The sequence below is a fragment of the Phacochoerus africanus genome, chromosome 11 (assembly GCF_016906955.1).
Source record: "Phacochoerus africanus isolate WHEZ1 chromosome 11, ROS_Pafr_v1, whole genome shotgun sequence".
NCBI classification, from domain to species: Eukaryota; Metazoa; Chordata; class Mammalia; order Artiodactyla; family Suidae; genus Phacochoerus; species Phacochoerus africanus.
This window is the reverse complement of record NC_062554.1, coordinates 114,716,843-114,744,235: the sequence shown is the minus strand read 5'-3', so window position 1 is coordinate 114,744,235 and position 27,393 is coordinate 114,716,843. Positions and strand designations below refer to the sequence as shown.

The window sequence follows — 27,393 nt, the reverse complement described above, 5'->3', positions numbered from 1 at the left end:
AATGTTTTCTAAATGATCAAGAGGAATGATGTCCTTTTGCTGTATTTTGGAATCATTTCATATAGAAAAGCCAAAGCCTTTCCTTACTCATCCAGGTTCCCAGTGCCAACAAATCTAACTCATCCAGGTTCCCAGTGCCAACAAATCTAACCATGAACCATTAGATAAATCTAGTGGTGAAGGACCAGTGCTAAAAATGGAAAATCAGAAGAGAAAATGTCGTACAGATGTTTGTATGAACACATGTCACAGGTGGGTGTTGAATGCAGTGAATATGCTGATTGTTCTCCACTTGTGAAGCTTGTCACATGAAGAAAACAAGTTGAATTGTAAAGGGAAAATACCTTCCCTGTCCTCTCTCCACCAGGGCTGCCCAAGGAAATCCAGAAAATCTGGGGGTTGTTTAGTCTCAGGAATATTAAGACCCTCTTATATAAATTCGGTTGACTGGTGAAATGCATCATTCCTTAGTGATCCATTTGATATTGGGCAAGATATAATTTAACAGCAAATCCCTTTCATTATGGATTCTAGGGTGATATTTGATGGTTATAAATAGGAAGTGTCATGCCATATTGCACAATGACCTATTTTCAGTCTATATTCCAAGAAGAAAGTAATTCTTCTCTTCAAAAGTTGTTTAAAATGCTCCTCCCATGGTCAGGACACTGACACAGTACTGGTTAGGTAGAGAGGACCCTCCCCTCCCCCAACCAAGACAACAACAACAAGCCACCCACATAGAGGCTAGACAGAGATCTACAACCCCACATAACCTTTCTCAAAGATTAGTAACAAGGAATGTACCCATCACAGGAAGGCTTCCTTAGAAATTTGTCAATAGACTTTTTGCTTAAAGGCTATATTTGAGTTAGTAAAACATAGACAAACAATGAAGAATTTATTAAGGGCTCCAAAAAAAATGGACCTGCCAAAAACAGCCCAGAACAAGACAGTTTGGGGTATAGAAAAGTGTCCTCAAGTCATGGAAGAAAAATAGAGTTTTAATTCAAACTCTTTCCTAGACCACCCTGGTTAGAGTTACTAGTTTCTTAGAATGATCTGGAAATTAATATGTCGCAATGTATTGTTTAGAATGTGTTGTACATAGAATATGCAAATATGTAAACATGCATATCTATTTATGTATAATGAGCTGTATAATTCTCTTTACAGAGGAGGCATTTATTAATCTTAAGCGACTATTGTTGCCTTCATAAAATTCTAAGTTTAAAACCATATTTAAGTATCATGTCTATTTTCTATCGTATTTATGCATGTATCTCCAAGCCAAATTATTTGTCACAACAATGACTTCTCTGATATCCAGAGTAGGCAAAATTAGTTGTGTAGTGTCCCTTACTGAGTTCTGACACATCACATATTTCTGACATGACAGTGTACACCATAAAGTATCACAAGGATAAATCATGGTAAATAGTATATAGGGAAATGTGGCAGGGAGTACAGACCTGAGTGATCCAGGATTTTGGAGGAATCTAATGCTGATCTAACGCTCTCACAGATTTTAATACACATCCCGCTCTGTTTGTGCTACATATCTACTTTAAATATTTCAACATTGAGAGTGGAAAAACTATGAGTTTTGAGGTCCATCACATGGGGATTCAATCCCTGTTATATCTGTATGGACAAATGATCCATCCTCTTGAATGTCGGTTTCATCATTTTTATAAAGGGAGATGTCATCTCAGAGCTGCTTGATGTTCAAATGTAATAGTGCACAAAGCACATAATTCATGCCCATGTCTTGGTGTGATTTAGTCAATAACTGAACTGTATAGCCAAGTTTCTCTATATATAATTCATTCTGAATTCAAAACAACCGTGAATACAGTTTAAGCTGCTTAATCTGGTGTATCTTGCATGCTTTTTTTTAATCTGAAAAAAATAGGAAGAAAATATTCTTCTACATGTTTTTCTGAAATTCCTCATTTTTCAGCTTTTGAATGAGAACTACTAGATCTATTTAAAAGCATGGTGTTTTATCATTGTTCATATTGGGTTCTTTTTAAAAATCTTGAACATTTATGGATATTTACATCTCAAGTTTTACCTCTGCCTCGAGTCCCCTCCATTATCCTTCAAACAATCCATTTCCAACCTGTCTTCTCAACTATTTTAACTTTTCTAGATCTTTCTGCTTTCTGAGGCTCTCTCTTCTAGCATTCATTTGGGTTCATGTTATGCTATGTGCAAGGGTTTTAATCTAGCTGCATTGCAAATTCCTTGACATCTGTGCTTTTTAAAATATCTCTCAAAGCTCTTAGCATAGTACTAGGCTGATAGACAATGTTTGACATGGATTTGCTAATTGGACTTAATTGAAAAAAATCTTATTCTGAGTATGAGACAGTGACAAGACATAAATATAAGAGCTTGGGTTTGGTGTTCATTTATTTCTTGTCACATCTTGAGCTCTCACATCTAAGATGTCAATTCTGATAGCTTACACTAAAAAGAGACCAGTGTAAGCTATCAGAATCTCAAAAGTCTTCCCTACTGTCACTTGTCCTAAACGGAAATTTCTTCATTTCAGAACCTGGTTCATGGAAAGAAGCCTTGGAATGTATTCTTCTGATAAGCGTGTCATCTTTTTAAAGATATTTTCATAAGGTTGAAATAATTAATCAGGATATTCCAGAGCCTCATCTTGGTTAAGGGCAGAAGAAGAAGGAACTGGATTTTATTTGGAACATATCCTTATTTAAATATTTATTGAAGTGAGTAAACAGAGGCAATTTTACCCCAAATTTGAAGACAAATCTGAAGAAGCAACGAATCAGAGAAGCAGAAAGGAGTCTGACTTTTCAGTGGTCAATTTTAAATTCTGTGCTGATGCGCATGCATTTCGGATCTGATGAAAAGGGAGAGTTGTAGATACGTTGCATGACTCTTCTGGAGTCGGTTTATTATTCATCCCTACATCAAAGCATTTAGGGCAGAGCCACAAAAATAATAATTTTGTATGGAAAAATTATTCTTGTGTGGTTTGGTGACTCTTTGCTTCAGAGATACTTTTTGATCAAGGTAAAATAGGGCCATGTTAAAGCTGACAACTCAGTGAGAAATACTGCTGCAGTTACAGTGGTACTAAAACAAGATGATTGGCTTAAAAAAACTTAGGTACCCCTGGGCCCAGGTTCCCACTCCACTCTTACCCAGCTGTTAGTGGTGTGATATACCTCTCAACCTCTATTATCCTTTGTGGTCTCTTTCATAAATGGGGATGTTAAATCTCAAGGCTTTTCCCTTCACATGAAATCTTTGATTCTTTATAATTTTTTCTTTTAAATACTTTCATTTTATTTCCTTCCATTTAAATGAACTTCAGTTGAATTGTCCTCTGTGTTAAATATTAAAAAAATTTTTTTCCAGGATTTCGTAATCGACTCAGTCTTCACAACACATCTAAGAAGGGTGGAGAAGAGAGAAACACTTATGGAACACTTCTTATGAGCCAAACCTTTCATGCCTGTTTCATTCTTGAAGAAGTCTTTGAAGTTGAAATTTTTCTCCATTTTACAACCAAGAAACAAAGAAGTCAAGCAAATGCTGAAGGCCACTGAAGATAAAGGCTGGGCAGGACCAGGCTCCCCTCTCAGGTCTGTCAGATTTAAAACTCCATGTTTTTTTCTAGTATGTGGTTCTGGAATTCTGTTAAAAAAAAATGTAGGCATTCCATTTAACAAATGAAAAGGCTAAGGCATAAAGAACCAGGAGAGAGAACCAGAGATTTCCTCAATTTTAGTGTAGTAAAATCAACAGTTTTAGTGCTAGGAAGTTTTTTGGAATAGAGTGTAAACTCAGATGGTAGGACAGGGTGCATGAAAATATCCTTTTCTATGATAACTTTATTTCTGTCTGATGTCAGCATTGAAATTTCAGAGTATTAAAATGGTGAGGTATGAAAAAACTAAGCTTGTTGTTATTGACATATTTTTAAAAATAAAATTCTAGTAATACATTAGTGTTTTCTAGAGATTATCTCAGAATGGACACATTGTATACCCTAGAAATTGATGAAAATATTTTTCCCAAACCATGCACCCCAGCATCCTTAGCTCCATGACCTATTGCCTCCCACAAACATCATATTTGGAGTGTGATAGGCCTTCATCTTGAATTTCATTCTTTTTCTTACAAAAGTAATTTTCTTATCTGGAAATAATTTGTAATACTGCATAGTTCCATAGTTCCTCTTGCTTCAGAAAATATTTATTTTTCCTCTTAACTTCCCTTGTTGGGTTTTTTTTTTTTTTTAAATCATCTGTGTTTGTGTTGGCTTCTAGCCCTCAGTTCCAGCACCTTTGGGCTGGTGCCAAATGTTAGTCAGCACTTAGGCTAGAAGTATCATTTTCCAACACCCAGATCAGAAGGAAAACTCCGCCTCTTACACCCACTACTTAGTGCTATACTACAAAACTGACTAGTTGAATCATGTGCTCTTTACTTCTGAATTTCTGCTTTTCACAACTCTCATTCCTGCAGAGAATGAGTTTGAGCCACATGGAGAATATGCCTTTAAGCCATTCAAGTCCTCACGCAGCACAGAGACCATCCTGGAAGCAATGGCTACTCTACTCAACAATAGTTATTTTGCTATTACTTTGCTCCTTCAGTGCACTAATCTTTACTTTTCTCCCACTCAAGGTAAGGAGACAACAGTACCTAAGGTTGCTGTTTATTGTACTCCATTTTGCTTTGGTAAGTCTAGTTATTATCAATGTCACTCAGTATTGTTAGAGCTAACTTGAAGATAGAGACATGTGGGTACAGATAATGTAAATATAATTCCAGTTTTGTCATGGCATATGGATTTTGAGGCTTATATAAATGTTTTGAAATAAAAAGTAGTAGAAAGTGCTAAGTGTTAGCAGCAGAAATGAGTTAGAGGGAATCAGTCAATTGGCAGAAGCCTTTGGAGTATTTCCTTCTTTTCTAGACCTCTGCTAAACCCTCTTAGCATAAATAATAAGATGCAAAACACGAGGCTTTCCCTCAAGGAATGGGATTCAAGTTACAGTCTTGAGGAAAAAGACATAAAGAGATATTAGACAGAATAAGGTAAGTAACAGGTGGTTAGTGTATCTTAGAGGAGGGAAATGGCACTGAATAGGAGTAGAAAGATATGGATTCTGGTTCTAGGCCTCTCAATAAATAGCTGTATGAATTTGAAAGATAGCATATCTTTCTGGTTCTCTGGTCTTCAGTTTTTTTTTTTATCTGAAGAAATAGTGGTAGGAAAATGGATTTTTTTCACTATAATGTCCCTTTTAGTATGAAATACAGTGACTAATAATTTTTCTAAGGGTTGTATGGAATATCAATGCTATAGGAGTTCAAAAAAAGGGGGCAGTGACTTTGGGCTAGGTTGATCAGGGAGGGCTTAGTGGAGGAAGAAGGAAGTACTTTCCTATTTGGGAAGCCCCTGATGCTTATCAGGAATTTCCCACTGAGCTCCAGCCCAAGTTGTGGGTCTTAGAGAAGGCAATAGAGATACATTAGGTCTTTGTTTTTCTCACTGTTGACTACATGGCATTGATCAAAAACAAAATAAGAAATGCTTAATTTAATTTAGAATTTAGCCTGTTCCTGGGTCCATCTAAAGACTCTGAGTCTTGCAGAGAATAAAGTAGTATATGCCCACCTAAGTAAGGTCATGATATGAAATCAGTGAGTGCAGAAACATTTTTCTAAGGGGATCAGACAGTGAAGATTTCAAAGATATGGAACTACTAAAGATGTTTGAAAGCAACTGAGAAAAGATGCAGAAGGAAGAATACATTGTAGTTCTGGTGTTAGGGCAGAGATAGCTTTGGCCAAATTTTTACACAGTAGCCCATTAATTTGTGTTTTATAACTATACACAGGGTGTGCAGCAGAGGAATTTCTGATTACATTCCCACTGTCTCAAGGAATCTATCAAGTAGAACTCTGAACCTTCTGGAACAGGGAAGCTTTAAGCAGAAAAAAAAGTTTGTCAGGAATTCGGAGTGTTTAGATTTCTGAAGAAGTGGAAGGGTGAGACTAGCAACAACTTAAATTTGAAAGTGCCTTTTCCTTCCCCAAATCACCTTAATATCCCATTAGCCCTGTGACCTGAAAGAACACAAGATATGTTCTAGGTGTCATCTGTTCTTGCATGTGATTGGAGAATCAGGGCATAGGAGAGAAGGGAAATGCCTTTCTCAAAAGCATACAGCTGCTCTTGCAAAAGAAAAGAGGAGGGCTCATATTGCCTGAGGCATCTAGGTCACCTCTTGCTGGAACTGAATTTAATCCGTTCCTGTGTTTCAGCTCTGATTCTGGATTCTCTCTCCTAGACAGCATGCATCTTCTCAATGAAAAGTTCTGCCTCTAAAGAAGGAGAGTTTGTTTCAAATTTGGGGGAACTTTGAAAGGTTTTCAGGATATTGTCCTGACAGAATGTCACAGAGGCTTAGTTTTTAATGGGAAAAGCCAATGCCTGGCCAAAAGGGCAATAATACCAGCTCCTGTATTCCACTTTCCACTGGCCTGCACTTCTCTTTCCCTATTGACTACAGATTAGTATTTTTGGAAAAGAAGACTGAGTGGCTGGTGGGGTGATGAGTCATTATGAGTGGCCACTTCCAGCTTCTCACAATACTCTATGACCTTGGGGTTTACATTATTTTAGTCTCCACTCTGGTTTTTATATACAAAATCCCACCTTCCTGCTTCTCAGGCACTAATTTGAAGTAACTTCTTCAAGACCAACAGAAGTTTCCTTGGGAGAATGAATCACACACACACACATGCACCCCACCCCCACACACCCTCTCTTTCAGAAGACATTTCACTGAAAGGATCTGCTATGAACCCAGGGATTTGGTCTCCCCCTAGGTGAAAATAACCTCATAGAAATGGTCTCTGAGAAACTTAATGTTCCTCAGAAGAGTCTTTGCTTCACTGAAATGAAGGATCCTTTCACAAGGGAAAGTTAAGCTTGTTGTGAAAATGAGAGTAGGTTCTATCTCCAAATGATCCAATTAGAGTTGGTTTGGAGAAATAAATATTAAGTTTATTTATTATAACCCAACTACGTAAATCTAGGCTTACATCAAAATGAGTTACAAGGGAAACTGATCCTTTTAAACAAAAATGAATTAGCTAAACTGAAAGTCCTAGGTGCTTCTTTCTAAGTGGATATTTATTCCTTCCAAACATCACCAGAAGTAGAAACACAGGTTGTTCCACAGAATGGTAGGGGTGAGCCTTTTGAGTCAGCCAGGCTCAGTTTGGACCTTAGCCTGGCCTTCCATAAGCTGCATAACCTTGGGCTAGTTACATAATCCTCCTCCCTCTCATATCCTCATCTGCAAATGAGCATGCTAGTTACCTTACAGAGTTGTGTAAGGATTAATGAGACAGTACAATGCCTGACCCATCCTAGATTCTTGTAGATGGTACTGATTCATATTTATACCATTCTTATTAATGGCTTTTCACAGAAGATAAATTTTAAAAAGACTTAACAAAATGGGTGTTCCTTATCCATTTCAATTCCTCAATGTAAGACTCTGCCTTACTGCCAAATACATGATTTTTATGATTAGACAGATTTTCATTTGTGGCAATAATTACAGAACATCGTGGTGGTTTCTGTAGCTCTAAATAGACATTAAGGGAACCCACACTGCAGTATCCAGGATTTCTCTCTCTGGCAATTCATTTGTCTGTAGCCTTCAGTTTCTCCATACTCTTTATACATGAGAGTAGACAGCATAGATGTTATCTGTGGTACATATTTTGGCGTTCATTTATATTTAGATTGTTACCCAATTGCTTAATGTGTTGAATCATGTCTTTCTAGAAAGATTATAAACTCTTAAAGAGGCATGGACCATAAATTACATTTGTTTCTCTTGCTTACAATTATAATATAAGGTTGGGAATGTAGGTGCTTCAAGGATTTTTTGTTTTTTTTGTTTTTTTGTTTTTCTTTTTAGGGCCACACCTGCAGCATATGGAAGTTCCCAGGCTAGGGGCTGAATCGGAGCCACAGCTGCTGGCCTACACTGCAGTTCATAGCAACGCCAGATCTTTAACCCACTGAGCAAGGCCAGGGATTGAACCCGTGTTCTCATTGCTATTAGTCAGGCTTGTTGCTGCTGAGCCACAAAGGTAACTTCTGGTGCTTCAGGTTTTAATTCTTCATTATAATTGGCATCCTTATCAAAACTAATACTTAAGAAACAGGACCAGACAGAATATCTGGGCAAAACCTTTAATAAGAATTACCTCCTTTAAACCTATAAACAACCTCAATGGTCTAGGTAATACTATTTCCCTCATTTTAAAAATGAGAAAGTTGAAGTTAAGGGAGTCCCTATCACATGCTTTCTTGGGTTAGACTAAACTGAATTTCAGCATCTAAGAAACCCCAAAGTGAGGATGAAATAATTGCAAGAGCAAAAACATCTGTAGGAATCCTGTGATTTATCCCCTAGAATAATGACTTCCAAACATTGACTGTATCTCTCTATCAACAAAATGTTTTTGAGTACGGTCCCAATATATATGCTAGTTATAAGTAATAGATGAGAACTAACATTATGTGTACAAAGAAGATACACAAAATAGAAATTTATAAGGATGAACCAAATAGCATGATTAGTGTAGTTTATTCACAGTGAAAAACCATTTTGCTTTTACCAAAATGCTGTATTTTTATAATATGATAATATATAAACACTTCTAAAGTAATTGAAATATTTTAGTAATTTGATAAATATGTTTATTTTCTTAATTAGTTTAATACTTTTAAAAACAGTAATTTGAAAGTTATATTCTAGGTTAATTTACCTTGATTCATAGTTTTGACTGTCATAACTGAAAAATTACCTCACAAAGAAGTATATAGATAAAAATGGAAGAATTCATCTTTGTGCTTACTATATTATTACAGTAAATTTTAAATCTATCATGCAATAGTGCAAAGTTCTTATTTTAAATTAAGATTGTCCCTCACTCCATTCGTGTCTTTCTTCTTTCCTTACACAATTTAAATTTCATGGTTTATAATTGAAAGGTGGCCTTTCCTTCTTGGTCTCCTTTGTGAGTTCTTTCTTATTCCTTGATCTCTAAACATGGCTGTGTCCCAATACTCCTGTCTTTAGCTACTAACTTGGTGTTCTTAACGCTGTTTCATACCTTAAAGCACCATATAGAAATTGAAGACTCCTAAATTTATATTATCAGAATTCCTTAAATTCCATTCTTAAAAGATCCAGCTGGCACTTGACACTCCTACCTGGATGTCTAATAAAATATCACAAACTTGACATGTTCAAAAAATTAACTCATGATTCTTTCCCTGCAATTTACTCCTCTTAAATCTTGCTCATTTCAGTAATTAACAGTTTTTATCTTTCTAATTACTCATGCCCAAAATCTTGGTGTCATCTTTGTTTCTTCTCATTTTCTCATCCCATATCCATGTCAGGAACTCTATTGGCTCAATTTCCAATCACTTGTCATCATCTCTGCTGCTAGCACCTTGGTCAGAGGCACTTGCCTGTATGGTTATACTCATCTCTTAACTGGTCTCAGTGCTTTTGCCCTTGTCACCCTTTAATTTATTCCTAGCATAGAAGCTGGAGAAATCTTAATCATGGAAAAATTTGCATCACGTTTAAGCTAAAAAAAACTCCTAAGCACTTTGACCAAAGGAAGTAAAAACAAACAAACAAACAAACAAAATACATGGTACAAAAATGTTAGTGGAGGTACTAAGCATTTTAAAGGCTTTAGCATTTAAATGTCTGTATTTATAAAATTAACCACACTGATGACTTCTTGTAGCATGTTAACTGTGGATGTTGCAACAGTTTGAAACTGAGATCTTCTCAGGGTATCTCATTACTGTATATGATGCATGATTGTCTATGTATGCAATAAGGGTGGCTTAATCAATCTGAAGTACAAATATTCCTATAGCTTAATTTCCTTTATTTTAAAATAAACATAAATAGAAATTCAATTATTTTCTTCTTACATGTGAGTGGATCACCTTGTGTAGTTACTGGGGTGCAGAGACTATTATTTACAGAAAATTTTTATAGCCTAAGAGGAGGAGAATTCAAGATCAAATAGCTATCCTGTAGGTAGAAGTTAGGTGGAGAAAAGGAGTTTTTAACTTTTTCTTAGAGGACCCAAAAGGATAGCTGGGTAATAAAAGATAAAGGAAGGAGGAGTTCTGACTGTGGTACAATGGGTTAAGAATCTGACTATAGCAGCTCAGGTAGATGCTGAGGCAGAGGTTCCATCCTTGGCCTGGCCTGGTACAGTGGGTTAAGGATCCTGTTAGGCATCTAGTGTTGCCACAGCTATGGTGTATGTCAGAGCTGTGGCTTGGATTCAGTCCCTGGCCTGGAAACTTCCATATGCTGCATGTGCAGGATTTAAAATAGAGGGGAAAAAAAAACAAAAAGAAAAAGCTGGCTCCCTCTTTTTTTTTTTTAATCTGTAAAGGAAAGCTGAGGGACAAGGTGGAGGGAGGGGCTTTTTAAAATGTGTCTAGAGAAAAGAAATTTACTTTGGCAATCAGAAGATCTAAATAAATCAATCAAGAATATTATGAAACTGTCATCATGACCAGTTCCTCCTCTTCTTGCCCGACAGACCTCCAATGGGCCCTGTGTAGCGAAGTTTGGTGAGTAACCTGTCTTATATGCCTCCTTTTTACTTTTCCTAGTATTTGATGCAAAAGGCAAGCTCCAGCATTAATAAAGCACACATTCTATTTTAGCTGTTCTTCAACCACTATTTATAATTGTTTATCATGTGCCAAGCTCTTGTTTAGGAACTGAAGTTTCCTAGGTGAACCAGATGGACAAACCTATGCCCTAATGAAGACTATGGCATTCCAATAGGCCTGGGGATTTGAGATCCTATAATCTATTTTTAATTCTGTGTTTTAATAAGCACAAATTTAAGATTCCTACAGAATTTCTCTGTGATAAACTCCAAATCCTTCTCACATTTATTTTTAGTGTCCAGTACAGTGAGTGTGTAGTGCCATTTTTGTTTCCAAATATATAGAAAAGGAATGAGAGTTAAGGGCATGGTCCCTTCCTCTGTTCCTTTGTCCCCTCCTCTTAGCTCCGGAGTCACTTATCCTGACAGAGCAGTGGCCTGGTCCTCAGCTTCACTAAGCTTTAGGGTATTTCTTAGAAGATATCCCAAACTGAAAATGAATATATCTTGGGTTTTTTACTGGTTTGAGGTCAAACATCCATTTTCAGTGAAGAGCAGAACATTCCTAGAGTTAACTGCATTTCTTTGTTTTCCTAAACGGTGCAACAGCCAGGCTTCCCTGGCTTGTAGGAATTAGGGAATCTCTTTTTACTTTTCTCTGCCTTTGAGATTCATTTTTGTTTTTCCAGTGAGTGGGGTGAAACTTCTCATGATATGTTTGAAATTCCTTCTTGATGTGATAAAAGTTGAGAACCTCAAGCGATGTTAAGATGGTCTTTAAATGGCCCCCATCACATTTCACAGAATTACATATGAGAACCAGTGATGTTTCTTCCTGGTGGCTTGCCTATTGCCCATTACATGTCAAGCAGGAAGAAATTTACTGGGTTCTAGGCTAGTTGGACATACAAGGAGACTTTGCTTTTTTTCTTTAATGATCTCCCGTTCATTATTCTCTAGGATCTATATCAGTCAAGCCAGCTTCAGTGTTAAGAAAGAAAGCTCCAGCTTATATCCGTCACTTATGTATAAAGAGAATTTGAGTCAATGCATTATCTCTTTCAGGGTATTTTTTTAAATCAAGGTTTCTTTCTATAAAGGCTTTGCCCCCATAACAAAAAATGTAGAGAATTAGAGAACAGGGCAGGTAAGTATTGGGGGAGCTAAAGGCACTTCCTGGGACTGTGAAATCATATCTCTGTGTAAAAAAAACATGAGGAAAATATGTAAATCTTAAACGTACCTATGAAAGTAAATAACTACATCTTAACCCTTTCCTTGTCCCCTGTAACAGCAATAAGCCAGAGATACTTATATGTAAGAAAAACAAATTATTTCCATTTAAAAACTCATGAATTTACCAGTAGCTATTTTTGGAGGGTTTGGATAATGCTATCCCAAATGGATCTTGACGGATATAAGCCCATAAACAGAAGTGCCATCACTTAGACACAGTGTACCTATCATTCAATCAAGAAATATTTACTCAGCACATACTATGTACCAGGAATTCTTTTTGGTGCTGAAGATATAGCAATAGACAAAATAGACAGGTATGTGTACCCAAAGATGTTATAGTCACATGGGTAAAAGTAGCCCCAAAAATATGAACTGAAACGAGGTAAAGGGAGGGAGTTATAGAAGAGCACAATTTTATACAGATTGATGAGAAGGTCTCTTGATCAAGTGATGCATGGTAAATACTATTTACAGAGAGAAACATGAATATGCATCCTAGCCTGCTAACTGGTCACATCACCAGATTCCTCTCTCCCTCCTTCCTTTCTTTCCTTTCACAAATATTGACTGACAAGAGATGCAATGTCACCTAAAATTAACCCATTTCTCTAGTCCAAATTTATTTCCTTACAGCTCCCCAAAAAGAGATGCACTTAGGATTTGTGACTTCTCTAAAACAAGGAATAAGTAGATAGCAAAATATTAAAATTGTGGTTGGAGAGAGCTAGTATAGGCCAGATGAAAAACAACAGCTTGTAAGTGGGAAAGAACTATAATCAGGAAAAGGATGAAATAATTAAATAACTATGCTTTCCTTTTTTTCCCCCCTCCTCTCTCTCTCTCATATGTCTTATAGGACCATTACCTTCAAAATGGCAAATGCCCTCTCCTGAGCCTTCTTGTGTGAATAAGACAGATGATTGGAGGCTGAAGATACTTCAGAATGGCTTGTATTTAATTTATGGCCAAGTGGCTCCCAACACAGCTTACAAGGGGCAAGCTCCTTTTGAGGTGTTGCTACGTAGGAATGAAGACCCCATACAATCTCTAACGAACAATTCTACAATCCAGAATGTAGGAGGGGCTTATGAATTTCATGCTGGAGATGTAATAGACTTGATATTCAATGCTGAACATCAGGTTCTAAAAAATAATACATACTGGGGGATCTTTCTGCTAGCAAATCCCCAATTCATCTCCTAGAGACTCAGTTAGGTCTCCTCATCTTCAGCACATGCAGAGATGCCAGTGCATAGGATGGAGAAGGAAGATTTTCAACACATACAGTTCATCTGCGTATACAAATCAACATGAACAGATCTCCTCTGCATGTGAAGCTTCATTTCTCCTGCTTATTGAATGAGACTCAGAAAGCACTGAAGACATTTGGTTACCCCTGATGTTGGGTCAGCAAAGACACTTTACTAGTTCATGATAAAATGAAAATGGGTGGCTGGAAGACAAAATCTTTTCAAAGTGTCTGTCTAGTCCTTGAACCCCTGAGTGGTAAAATGAGGTCTATTCCCATAATAGCCTTATATAGCATGCAAAAAAAGACCAGGGTAGTAGCCTTGTCTTGTTCTTATATTCTTGGACTGTGGACTGTTTCAATTCATTCTTCCCATATTCTCATCTTAGGAGACACTCTTAATAAAAAGTAGAGTGGGTGTGTGACCAGCAACACTCCATTTTGGAGTTGATGAGATTAGGGGATAGAGAACACTCTTAGGAAATATTGGGACAGAATTTCAGTTGGCATTGAAATGGAACGCACTTTATTCAGGAATTTCACTTGATTTCATCATCAAGTGCAGGGTGCTCTGTAAAACCTGCTGGTCAAAAGGCTAGCTTTCAATCTTCACATAGCAGTTCATGAGAATTTACTGGTGTATGTATCTAACCATGTCAATGACAAAGAAAGAGTAATCATTAGTAGTAAGGTCTAACCCCCCAAATTGGTATTACCAGTACTGTACTTTGCAACTGTGCAGAGCCAGCTAAAAATATGAAATCATTACATGACAAAGCACTTTCATATACCATATGGCAACTCAAAAGATTTAATGGGGCAGATATTTTTGGCACAATTTTAACTATGAGAATACAGAGGCAGATGGAATAGAGGTAACTTGGTTTAGTTCATAGAACTAGTCATTAACAGGCACCTGGGCTTCCCACTGTATTATACTATATTAGCTTTACGATTGGTATTTCTGCTATCATGTTAGAAGCCTATAAACTTTAACAGATTTAAAATTTTCAGAGAGTATATTCCCTTTTAGTTCAACACCAATTTTTTCCTTTCTCAGCAAATTTCTTTTCTTTGCCTGGAGCAGGGTACCCAGGGTGTTATTCAAGACTTACTACAACTTAATCTCCTTCCTTACTTTGGTCAAATGTGTTAACTTCCAAAAATAATGAATAATACTCAATTCAGGGACAGCAATTAAATTTTTGGACTCTGAAAAATTAACTAGCTGCTTATGGGTTGTTATTAAAAGGTATGTAGGTAATGTGATTACATGAAAACCCAATTTAAAATATTTATGGATATTTGTAAAAAATCTACATTATGTTAATTAATAGTATCACCATTAAAAACTAATTTAAGAATATTTGTATTGTATGTAAGAAAAACTGCTTGGAAGCAGACTAAACCTGAGACCAAGATGCCTCATAGTATGTCTTTTTTTTTTTAAATACATCTGCTGAGCAGCTGTAGGGACAAAGACTGGGGTACCTGGTTCCTCTTGTATTTGTGTATCATCTCAGGAAATTAAAGTTACATAACATACATATATTTATGGAAACGTGGTATTGATTGTTGTTAACTTATAAGCAGTAGTGTGCTGGAGTGGGCTAGCACTAGCTCAGGAGAGCTGTTAAATTTTTATTAATTGTGTAGTCTGGTTATTAAATCATTATCCTTGAAATTGGCCATGGTAGGACAATTTATACCATGTGAATTAGCAAATGCTACAAATCAGGGCTTTTCTTTTTGGAAAGCCCATGCACCAGCACACCACTGTTTATAAAACTCTTCTTAATGACTCCTCTCAGCCCCTGCCTCAGTATTACAACAGTCAAGGCAGGCAAGGAAAATGTCTTATTCTCAGCAAAAGCCCCACAGATAAATCATTTCTCAGGGCAGGCAGAGGAATCTATAGTTGTAACCAGATAGATAGCTACCAACATATGACCTTTGAATTTCCCTAGGGTTGAAATTTCAGGCTTTGTTTTCAATGTATACTCTGTTCCCTTGTTTCTTCAAAATAGTGTTTATATTTTAAACTGACAATAAAATGTTTGTACATGGGCTGTAGCTGATTTATCTATGGGTTATCCGACAAGAGTTAGTGATCTAGAGAATGTGCATCAGAGAAATCCTTGTCCATATGAAACACTGCTGAGAGAGTGAGAGGCAAAAGTCAGAGCTGGGGGTTTTGTCCCAATTTCTGATGGGTTAGGCAAATAATTTCACTATCTGGCTTTCACTCACCTCCTCAACTCTACCCCACCCATCCACCCTCACCATCAAAGCCATCATCAACCCTCTCATACTAATTGTTTTTACCTTCTATTTTGCCTCATCAAAGCTGACCTAGAGTGCTTTTTATCACTGTGGGTTAAGTCTCTACTTCTGAAGATGACAGTTAATTGATCACAGTCCTGTGTATTTGATGGAACAGATAAACTCCTTAGATGCATTATATCTTTGCAACTTGGAGATAAAATTCCTGTCTTTGTGTGTTCTTCCTCAAAGAAGCAATTTTCATTGGCTGGGGGTGCTAGTACATTTTTTATTAGCAAGAAGGAGAAGCGAAAACCCAATTGACTTATGGGCTAGTGGTCTGAGGCTTACCTTCAAGCAGAGTTTTTCAAAGTGCTGTCTATGGACTCTACATTAGATTCGCCCAGTATGCTTGGCCAAAAACCAAAGAAAAACCCCAAAGATCCCTTGACCTCATTCATAGTCCACTAAATAAATGTTTCTAGGAGTGAGGTCTAGGAATCAAATTTGTAATGAGCTCTGACATATAGGTTATTCTTATACTACAGTTTAAAAACCACTGCTTTATGGAATGCAATTTTGAATCTCAGCTGAATGTTTCTCCAAATATTTAAAAACAGTCAAAGCTTATAAACCAATGAAGTTAAAAAGCAAAGCAAAAAGCAAAACCAAAATTGGTATTCATGAGACTTACCATAATCCATCTCTCATCACAAAACAAATGGCCTTCTATCCTCTATTTCAGTTTGAAAAAAAGGTCATGCTCTTCACTTTCCATAATCTAATGGCAACTTTGCCAGTTGAATGCTGGCAATCCATAGCATATGATCCTTGTCATAATCAGTACTCCATTATCTACCTGTATGCTGTCAACTCTCAAATCCTTATCTCTAGCCAAAGTTGTTCTCCTTTAAGTCTTGTTACTCCACCTGTCTACACAGTAATTTCACATTGGACATATAATGGACATCTCAAATTCAACTTACCCCAAATGAATCTTTTAAGGTTTCAACTAAAGCAGCTTTTTTTGAACCCCTCCTCATTTCAATTGTATCTCATGAGCCAAAAACCTCTGAATCATGGAGTCATTCCTGACTTCTATCTTTAATTTAATCTGTTTAATCTTAGGAAAACTATTATCTTTACTTCCAGAGAATCTGACCTCTTTTTGGCTATGGATCTTGTCTGTGGACCAAGATTTTTTTCAGTATCTTCATAACTGATTACTTTGATTCTACCTTTGTAGTCAGATAAACTTTTTTTTGGGGGGGGGCAAATCCCAATTTTCCCATTTACCACTTATTGGGATCTTGGACAAATTACTTTCTCTGAGACTCAGTTTCTCATTTGTTTTGTTTGCTGTTGCTTATCCAATGTCTGAAACATAGTTAAAGCTTAATATTTATTTAATCAAAGAAAAAGGTTAAAATACTAATATATGAAAAGTTCTTCATACACAGTAGATGCTAAAATGGTGGCTGCCATTGATTTGACTAAAGGGCTGGATTTATTCCTACAGTAAGCTCTAAGATAAAAGCATTTTATATATTCAATGTGGTATCACCAGCACTTAAAATAGTGCTTGGAACATTAAAAGAACTCCATAAATATTGAAATGAATGAATAAAAAGGATGGGACCTTAAGTCTTTGGTTCAAATGATCAATAAGATATGTAAGATGCATACATTGCTAACAAACCTCCTAATATTCTAGTGTCCATTCCTCTTGGTTTTTAAAAAACTCTAAGTAAAACAATGCATAGAAAACATATTTATATGACAAGTACTCCATAAAAGTTGGCTGCTATCACATGTCACCACCTTCATCATGAAAGTCATCCATTCATTATTCTTGTTTTCCTAGGAAGCAGTATCCTAGAGCATGTTAACTTTCTTTACAAAGGAATGCTTTCACCTGATTCGAAGTTAAGCTTGTGCCTTTGACTTTTATTAAATATTTAAATTAGAAACAACCATGTGTGTCTTCTCAAAAAATGGCTCTTAAAACAATGCTTTTTATCTTATTTAACTGTGGCAAACACATTCAGGAAAACTCATCTCTTGTGAACTCATCTCTTGTGAACTTGAAGTCATAGTTCTAAGGGATTTTTTTCTCACATATTTCTATAAGAAATAAAGACTTTAGTAATATGTGAGATTTTGGAATGTATACATTTTCCCTCTGCAAAGGCATTATAAGTCTCTAGAACCTTACTTTTGTTATTAATTACTTCATGAATATTTTTGGAAATGTGAACTGGTTCCTGAGAACAGGCATTGTTGCCTGAGGAGGGAGTTGCTTCCTCAACAAGGCTTTTCAGAGAGGTTTTCTCAGAGTGGTGAAATTACCATGTCTGAAGTCCAGCATTCAGGATTTTTGGACTAGAAACTGAATTTTATCAAAGTCTTAGAGTTTATATATCTTTCATATATGAAAAACCACAGTAAATATCATTCACAATGGTGAAAACTGAAAACATTTCCACTAAGATCAGTAACAAGACAAGGATGTCCACTTTCACCACTATTATTATTATTTTTTTTAATCTTTTGTCTTTTTTGGTCCACACCCATGGCATATGGAGGTTACCAGGCTAGGGTATGGAGCAGTAGCTGTCGCCTACACCACAGCCACAGCAATGTGGGAACCGAGTTGCATCTTTGACCTATACCACATCTTAGAGCAACACCAGATCCTCAACCCCCTGAGGGAGGCCAGGGATCAAACCCTCATCCTCATGGATGCTAGCTGGGTTCATTAACCAGTGGGCCACGATGGGAACTCCACCACTACTATTCAACATAGTTTTGGAAATCCTAGCCATGGCTATCAGAGAAGACAAATAAAAGGAATCCAAATGGGAAAAGAAGAAGTAAAACTCTCATTGTTTGCAAATGACATGATATTATACCTATAAAACCCTAAAGACACTATCAGAAAAACTGTTATAACTCATCAATGGAATTTGGCAAAGTTTCAAGATACAAAATTAATACAGAGAAATCGATGCATTTCTATATACTAACAAAGAAAGATCAGAAAGTAAACAACCCCATTTACTATTGCATCAAAAAGAACAAAATTCATAGGAATAAATCTACCTAAAGAGACAAAAGACCTATACTCCAAAAACTATAAAACCTCGATGAAAGAGATCAAAGATGACACAAACAGATGGAAGAATATACCATACTCTTGGATTGGAAGAATCAATATTGTTAAAATGACTATACTACCCAAGGCAATCTACAGATTCAATGCAATCCCTATCAAATTACTGAGGACATTCTTCACAGAACTAGAACAGAGTATTTTAAAATTGTATGGAAACACAAAAATCCCTGTATATATCTCTCAGAGACTGCGTAGCCAAACTCATAAAAGGGTGAGACTTAAATGAAGTTGGAAGTTTAGTGGTCAGCACATTGTCTTCTTGAAAGAAGCATTATATGGGAATTCTAATTATAACCCAAAGTTATTGGCAGGCATGGGAACCAAGTTAGAGAGGTTAGGTAGAGAATCCTAAGATATAGACTACATCTCCTATTCATTGAACAAATATTTCCTGTAGTCAATTGTATCTCAGATATTATACCAGAGGGGAAGCAAAATGCAAGTATATAATGCCTGTCCTCAAGCAATTTAGAGTTTAGCCAAGAAATATGTATGTAAATAAATGATCAGAAGACTATGTATATGATATTTACTCTAATGTGGGTATGTCCCTGAAAGAGATGGAGAACCTGAATGAGGACAATGGCATTGGCAATGAGGATAGGCAATGAATTAAGAGAAAAAAATTATGACCATGGGGTTTCTGCCAAGCTCATAATGGTTTCCTTATTAGACTACCTTGTCCATAAGGGGAGGGTTTCAGCACCTCATTTTCACCATATAGGCCCATTCTTATCCAGAGTTGACTTGCTCACAACTAACCACGCTGGAAGGATCTCTTGCCTGGAGAATATAAAAATTTGGAAGATATGGGATATCCCACATTCCTCTACAGAGAGGACTGAGAAGCAGAGAAAGCCAATCTGTCAAGACAAATGAATGAAAGGGCTAAGTAGAGAAAAGCAGAAATCAGATGTGAAAAGAAACACCAGTGAACTGCTCTTGACCCATAAGGCCCAGCTGCATTCTTATCCCTGGATCCTATAAGAACTACTGCAGCATTATGACAAATCCCCTTTTACTTTTTCCTACTCGGCTACCTTAAATTTACTTCTATTCATTGAAATCAGTCTTAACAAAGTGATTGATTTTAAGGGGAGGGATAAAGAAGGAGGAATGACTTTCTTGGACATAGTAAAAAGGACGGTGATGTTTTAATTTTAGGGGATATGGAAGGAGAAACTAGAGAGATTTTGGGGTGGATGGGACAATGAGTTCAGTTTTATAAGTGTATGATTTGAGATGTTTGTAGAATATCAAAATGGGCATTACTGGTATATAGCTAGAACTCAGGAGGAATCACATGAGATGAGATGAATATTTCAAAGTTAATAGCCCTAAGAGTAAAGTCAATGACATGGATAAAATCACTATAGAGAGGATTTATAGAGGGAGCAGATAACTGAGACATGGGGAGCTCCATATTTGAGGACAACCACAGTAAAGGAATCCTATAGATTAGCAGCCAGAGATACATGATCTAAACTGGAGGAGAGTGGGTTTATAGAAATAGTCCTAAAATATTGAGAATGAGGGTGTGGTCAGCCATGCTAGAGACTCCAAGAAGTCAAATACTAAGAGGATTGAAAATTGATGATCGGACTTTGCTGGTCAGTAATTGCTGGTGACATCAGCAAGATCATTTTTAGTAGCACGATGGGAGAAGAGTCCAGATTTTAAGGACTGAAGAACAAATGGGAAATATAGTGCCAGTTGAGGAGTCAATGGAAACGTGGAACAATATATTATACTACTTTTTTCAGAAAATTTGTTGTGAAGAGAAGGAGTTGTGGAGTGGTAGAGAGTTGATTATGTCAGGACCAAGAGAAAGAAAGAGGCATATATCTGGTAGGTGGAAGAGGCATTAATGTTCATTGGTCAGGGACCCTCTTAACTTAGTTCTTTCTTTACTAGATCACCCAGTACAATAAAGAATTAAGCAAGTGATATGCTAAGTATAGGGCTATAATAAAGGAAAACATTCCAGCCAAATGACAGAAGGGGCAGGTATTTCAATTCATGTGTGATGAAAGAGTAGGAAATAGGCTTCTAGGAAGACAGTGAAGTGTAAGCAAAGGTGCAGGGTATGGAAGGGAGCATGTGTGGTTCCCTGCTCAGTGAAGATGACATATGGAGATATGAGATGGGAACTGACAATGAACATAAAGGAAACCAAATACTAAGCAGCTATAGTGGTAGTTCAAGGAATCTCTGCCTACTATTTAGGGGATTTTCATTTTATACTTTAGACATATATGGCTTGGTGAGACCTGTTTCAGAGAGGGTAGCTTATGTAGCATGGTGAAATATGGGTGGAAGAGTTAGAGCAAGACTACCTAAAAGCCTACTGAGCCCGTGTGAGGAGTAGTCTGCAGTGGCAGAAACAACAGAGAAGAGGAGGCTCATCCAGATATGCAATACTAAGAAAACATGGATCTTGAATAAGATGACATGTTGTAACAATGATGATTTTATTTGTAATTGAAACAACCATCTTAGTATTTGAGATCATTTTATTATAGGAATAAATGGATAGAATTTATTTTCATTAAAACAATCAGATATATTTTGAAGGTTTTGTAGTTTAAATAACACAAAGTGTTTCTTCAAACCTTCCTGTTAAAATCTGGAATAAGACAAGGATGTTGCCTCTTACCACTTCCATTCAACATAATATTGGAAATCCTAGCCACAGCAATCAGACAAGAAAAATAAATAAAAGTTATATGAATTGTAAGGGAAGAGGTAAAATTGTCATTATATACAAATGACATGATGCTGTATGTAGAAAACCCTATAGACTCTACACAGAAACTACTAGAAGTGATAAATTCAACAAAGTAGGAGGATACAAGATTAACACACAGAAATCTGTTGCATTTCTTTACACTAATGATATAAGGAAGCAAAAATTAAAAAAAAAAAACCTTTTGAAATCATGTTAAAAATATAGGAATAAATTTGACTAAGGAAGTGAAAAACTTATACCCTGAGAACTATAAAACATTTATAAAGAAAATTGAGGATGACTCAAAGAAATAGAAAGCTACCCACACTCTTGGATTGGAAGAGTTAATATTGTTAAAAAACCATACTATTCAAAGTGCTCTACAGATTTAATGTAATCATTATGAAATTACCCTTGACATTTTTCACAGATCTAGAACAAATAATCCTAACGTTTCTATTACCATAAAAGACCCAGAATTCCCAAGGCAATCCTGAGAAAAAAGAAAAAGCTGAAGGCATAATTCACCAAGACTTCAGAAAATATTACAAAGCTACATTCATCAAAACATCTTGGTATTGGCACAAGAACAGGCATAGTGGTCAATGGAACAGAAGAGATAGCCCAGAAGTAAACTCACACACCTATGGTCAACTAGTCTTCAACAAAGGAGGCAAGAATATGCAATGGAGAAAAGACAGTCTCTTTGGCCAGTGGTGGTGAGAAAGCTGGATAGTTATGTGCAAATCATTGACATTAGAACATTCCCTCACACCATACACAAAAATAAACTCAAAATGGCTTAAAGACTTAAATATAAAACATGATATCATAAAACTCCTAAAAGAGAACAGGCGAACATTCTCTGACATAAATCAGAGCAATGTTTTCAGTCTCCTGAGGCAACAGAAAAAAAGCAAAAATAAACGAATAGGGTCTAAATTAAACTTAGAAGCTTTTGCACAGCAAAGAAAAGCATAAACAAAATGAAAAGACAGCCTGTGGAATGGGAGAAAATATTTGTAAATGATCTGACAAGGGATTAATTTGCAAAATATACACACATCTCATAGAGATCAATATATTAAAACAATTAAAAATGGGCAGATCTAAATAGACATTTATCCAAAGAAGACATACACATGGCCAGCAGGTGCATGAAAAGATGCTCAATATCACTAATTATTAGAGAAATGCAAATCAAAGTAACGAGATATCACCTCACTCTGGTCAGAATGGCCATCATTAAAATGTTTATAAATAATAAATGTTGGAGAGGATGTGGAGAAAAAAGGAACCCTCCTACACTCTTGGTGGGAATGTAAACTGGTAAAGCCACTTTGGAGAACAATATGTAGGTTCCTTAAAAAATGAAAAAATAGAGTTACAATATGACCATGCAATCCCACTTCTGGTCATATATCCAGACAAAACTATAATTTGAAAACATACATGAACTCCAACATTCATAGTACCACTATTTACTACAGCCAAGACCTGTAAGAAACCTAAATATTCATTGATAAATTAATTAAAAAGTTGAAATGGAATATTATTCATAAAAAGAAGGGAAAAAATGCCATTTGCAGCAACGTAGATGGACCTAAAGATTACTGTATTAAGTGAAGTAAGTTGGAGAGAGCAAATTCCACCAAACATTTAGAGAAGAGTTAACACACCTGCACTTCAGAAAATATTCCCCAAAATTGCAAAGGATAGAACACTTCTCAACTCATTGTATGAGGCCACTATCACCCTGATACCAAAAACAGACAAAGATACCAAAAAAGGGAGAAAATTTCAGGCCAGTATCCTCAACAAAACACTAGCAAACCAAACGCAACAATACATTAAAAGGATCAAACACCATGATTTATCCCAGAGTTGCAAGGATTTTTCAATATCCTCAATCAGTATGATACAACACATTAACAATCCAAAGAGTAAAAACCATATGATCATCTCAATAGGTGCAGGAAAATCTTTTAATAAAATTCAGCAGACATTTATGATTTATCACAAATTTTCCAGAAAGTAGGCAAAGAGGGAACTTACCTCAGTATAGCAAAGGCTATATATGACAAACCCACATATAACATCATATTCAACAGTGAAGAGGTGAAATAATTTCCTCTAAGATCAGGAAAGAGAGAAGGATGTCCACTTTTACCACTTTGATTCTACATAGTTTTGGAAGTCCTAGTCATAGCAATCAGAGAAGAAAAAGAAATACAAGGAATACCAATTGGAAAAGAAGAAGTAAAAATGTCACTCTTCACAGTTGACATGATACTACACACAGAAAATCCTAAAGATACTACTAGAAAAATACTTGAGTTCATCAATAAATTTGATAAAGTTTCAGGGTTCAAAATTAATAAATATAAATTGGTTGCATTTCTATATACTAATAATGAAAAGTTAGAAAGAGAAATTAGGGAAACAATCTCATTTACCATCACATGAAAAAGAATAAAATATTAGGAAGAAACTGAAGGAGGCAAAAATACCTGTACTTAGAAACTATAAGATGCTAATGAAAGAAATTAAAGACAACACAAACTAATGCAAAGATATACCATGTTCTTCAATTGGGAGAATCTATACAGTCAAAATAACTATACTACCCAAGGAAAACTCCAGATTCAACGCAATCCATATCAAATTACCAATTACATCTTTCATAAAAATAGGACAAAAATTTTAAATTTCCATGGAAACACAAAAGACCCCAAAGCTTGAGAAAGAAAAATGGAGCTAGAGGAATCAGGCTTCAGGACTTCAGATTATGCTACAAAGCTACAGTCATCAAAACAGTATGGTAATAGCACAAAAACTGACATATAGATCAATGGAACAGGATAGAAAGCCCAGAAATAAACCCACACACCTACGATCAATTAATATTCTACAAAGGAGGCAAGAATATACAATGGGGGAAAGGGAGTCTCTTTGGCAAGGGGTGTTGGGAAAGCTGGATAGCCACATGTAAATCATTACATTAAAACACCCCCTCACACCATACACAAAAGTAAGCTCAAAATGTATTAAAGACCTAAATGTAAGACTGGGTAGTAGAAAACTCCTAGAGGAAAACAGGCAGAACACACTTTGACATAAATCACAGCAATATTTTTTGGATCTGTCCCCTAGAGCAATGGAAATAAAAACAAAAACAAACAAATAGGACCTAATTAAACTTAAAAGCTTTTGCACAGAAAAGGAAACCTTAAAGAAAACAAAAAGACAATCTACAGAATGGAAGAAAATATTTGCAAATAATGTGACAAACAAGTGATTAATCTCCAAGATATACAAAGAGCTCATACAGCTCAGTACCAAAAAACAAACAACCCAGAGAATCTAAATATCTGAAATATATATACATATATACACATATATATATACATATATATATATATATACACATATATGCTACTATAATACTTGTATAAACATCTATTTTCCAAAAACTACTATAACCTCCTTGTGAATAGGACTATGCTTTTCTTTGTTTTAGTGTCTGCATAGTTCTGTGTGTATACTAAAGCATTCTGTGTATACTCCCCTCCTGGGTAATTGGTAAGATACTTTGATTGAAACTTAGTATGGTCGTCCTTAATTAGAACATCAACCAATATACCTGTCTGCATATTTCCACATTTTTTACATGGATGGCAAAATTTCTTGGTAAAATCCATATGTGCTAGGTCTACAAAATCCTGTTCTCATGTCAGCACTACACATATGTCAAAATAGGAAATGTGTGGATGTCCAAAATGACTTGTTATTAGTAAATCCACCCTGTTCACAGTATCACCACTTCTTTTCCAATGTTGAGTCTTTTAAATCTTCTATTTTTAGATCTTGTGTGATTGAGCCTAACCAGTTTCATCCATGGTTTGTAGAATTATAAAACAGCTCATAATATTGAGAACCTACCATATGCCAGGTACTATTCTAACCATTTTCCCTATAATCCTCATACAGCTTCTTTGACTATACCCCCTTAGTCTCACATTCTAGAAATGAAGAAACTGAAGAACAGACATCTTCAGTAGATCTTCAGCTCAATAGATTGGCTAAGGTCATACAACAATAAGAAGTAAAGCCAGAATTCTAACAGCAGTCTACATCCAGAGTACATTCTGTCAAATTATCCACATTATCTCTCATTGAATCCTTCCTTTTAAAACTGAAAATCTAAGTAATTCTTATCGATTTTTAGTCTTCTGCAATTTCTTTGGTTCTTGACTCTACCCAAAATTTTCCAGGCATTATGAAATCTTAATAAATGTTTTAAACCAAACTGAAAGAACTCCCCAGGGTCAAAAGGGCTAAACTCATTCAAAATGACAGGAAGTTCAAGTACCTTATCATCTTTTTTTCTGTTTCCCTTTACAGTTTGTACAACATTTCATTGTCTGAGATGTCTCAGTCTAAATGTCATTCTTCTTGTGACTCTTGGTTATACTTCCCCTGGGTTTCATACTCACTTCTGTTAACATAATTATCTTAATATATTAATTATGTATTTTACATTTATTTATTTTCTTCCATAGTTTGTAGAATTATAAAACAGCTCATAATATTGAGAACTTATCATATGCCAGGTACTCTTCTAACCATTTTCCCTATCTTCTTACTGGACTGTCAACATCACGATAGAAGAGATTATATCTCCTTATTATATATGATTATATATGAAAGGCTCAACATTTGGTAGAATTACTGACACATAGCAAGTGTTCAATAAATATTACTGACAGAAATTAGAGGAAAACAAAACAGGCCTTCAGACACTCAATTTTCACTACCATAAAAGTTATCATGACACTATTATCCCCAAGGAATCAGGCTCTTATTCTTTGTTAGTCTTCATTAAATAAACAAATAAAAAGGAAAAACACAAATAAAACAGTCTTTTTCTTTTTCAGATTTTTTTTTCCCACATACCTTAGTTTAATCTGGGCTATAGCTTTTTGGCCCTATTCTAGGAGATTTGTGCCACTGCTTGACAATCGATTATCTTGGTTATGTGCCACCATCTTTCATTTTTTAATTGCATGCTGTTAGATCTGAGCCCATTAGAAGAGTTATTATCCTTCCATAGGCCCTTCTTCAGTTAGTCATCTGGGTGATATGCTATTGCAGTGTCAGGCATTTCTTTTTGATAGCTTCTCATCTTTCCTGTTCCACTTACTGTTCCTCTTCGGTTTACTTCATTGCATTTTATCTAACTCCTTAAAGCTTTTGAAATCTGCCTTCTTCAAAATGTAGAGATTATGATCAGTGATTCCCTCATTGGTAATTTACATAATTATATCTTATGCATTTTCATATCTGTAACTTTAGCAAATGAAGGAACTGAAGTTAGAGGAACTTAATAAAATGTTCAAGGTGAGAAATCTTCTAAGTGGTGGGGAATTGCTTAAAACCGGGTCTATTTGATGCTAAATGCAGCATGTACCCTTTAGCTTGTATTATACAGTGTATGCTCACAAATTCTATATGAGGTGGCACAGGCCTCAAGAGCAATACTGACTAAGGTAAACATGAGTGTAAGCTTGCCCAAAGCCAATTAGGCAGAACCTAGCAGAAGCAAAGTTTCTGACTTCTAGTTCAGAGCTTTCCTACTATGCCTTGACATCCTCCATTTATGGGGTTAGGGAGAGAGAGCAAACACTTGGTATTTAAATAATATTTTGGAGAATGAAAGAATGACTTTTAAGAATATAGGAGAATATAGCAGCACTATATCCAAACATTATCTTGGGAAAAGATAGGCTTCTCATCTTGGACTCTCTGTCATTATTCACATGGAGTGGGAATAATGGGTATGTTCCATAAAAGGTTTTACAGATATGATACTAAAGTTTTAGGCAGATGGCACTATCAGTGGTTCCTTTTCCAGAGTCATTGTTAATGCATCCTCCTTTTCATTTTTATACTTCTGCTTTGATAATATAAAGAGAGCTATATTAAAAAATGAGAGTA

The 27,393-nt window shown here is 35.9% G+C and overlaps 1 protein-coding gene across 2 annotated transcripts; it reads left to right on the top strand.

Annotated features, from left to right (window-relative positions):
- The first annotated feature begins 4,265 nt into the window (after nt 1-4,265).
- Nucleotides 4,266-14,788, top strand: TNFSF18 (TNF superfamily member 18). Of its 2 annotated transcripts, none has more exons than XM_047753918.1 (3): nt 4,266-4,674; nt 10,669-10,699; nt 12,839-14,788. In XM_047753918.1, exons 1-3 carry the CDS (start codon nt 4,462-4,464, stop codon nt 13,183-13,185), a joined length of 591 nt encoding a protein of 196 aa, XP_047609874.1. In that variant the 5' UTR covers nt 4,266-4,461; the 3' UTR covers nt 13,186-14,788. The 2 variants fall into 2 exon arrangements, with proteins under 2 accessions (XP_047609874.1, XP_047609873.1); XM_047753917.1 differs by having other exon boundaries at nt 4,266-4,728.
- The last annotated feature ends 12,605 nt before the right edge of the window (nt 14,789-27,393 follow it).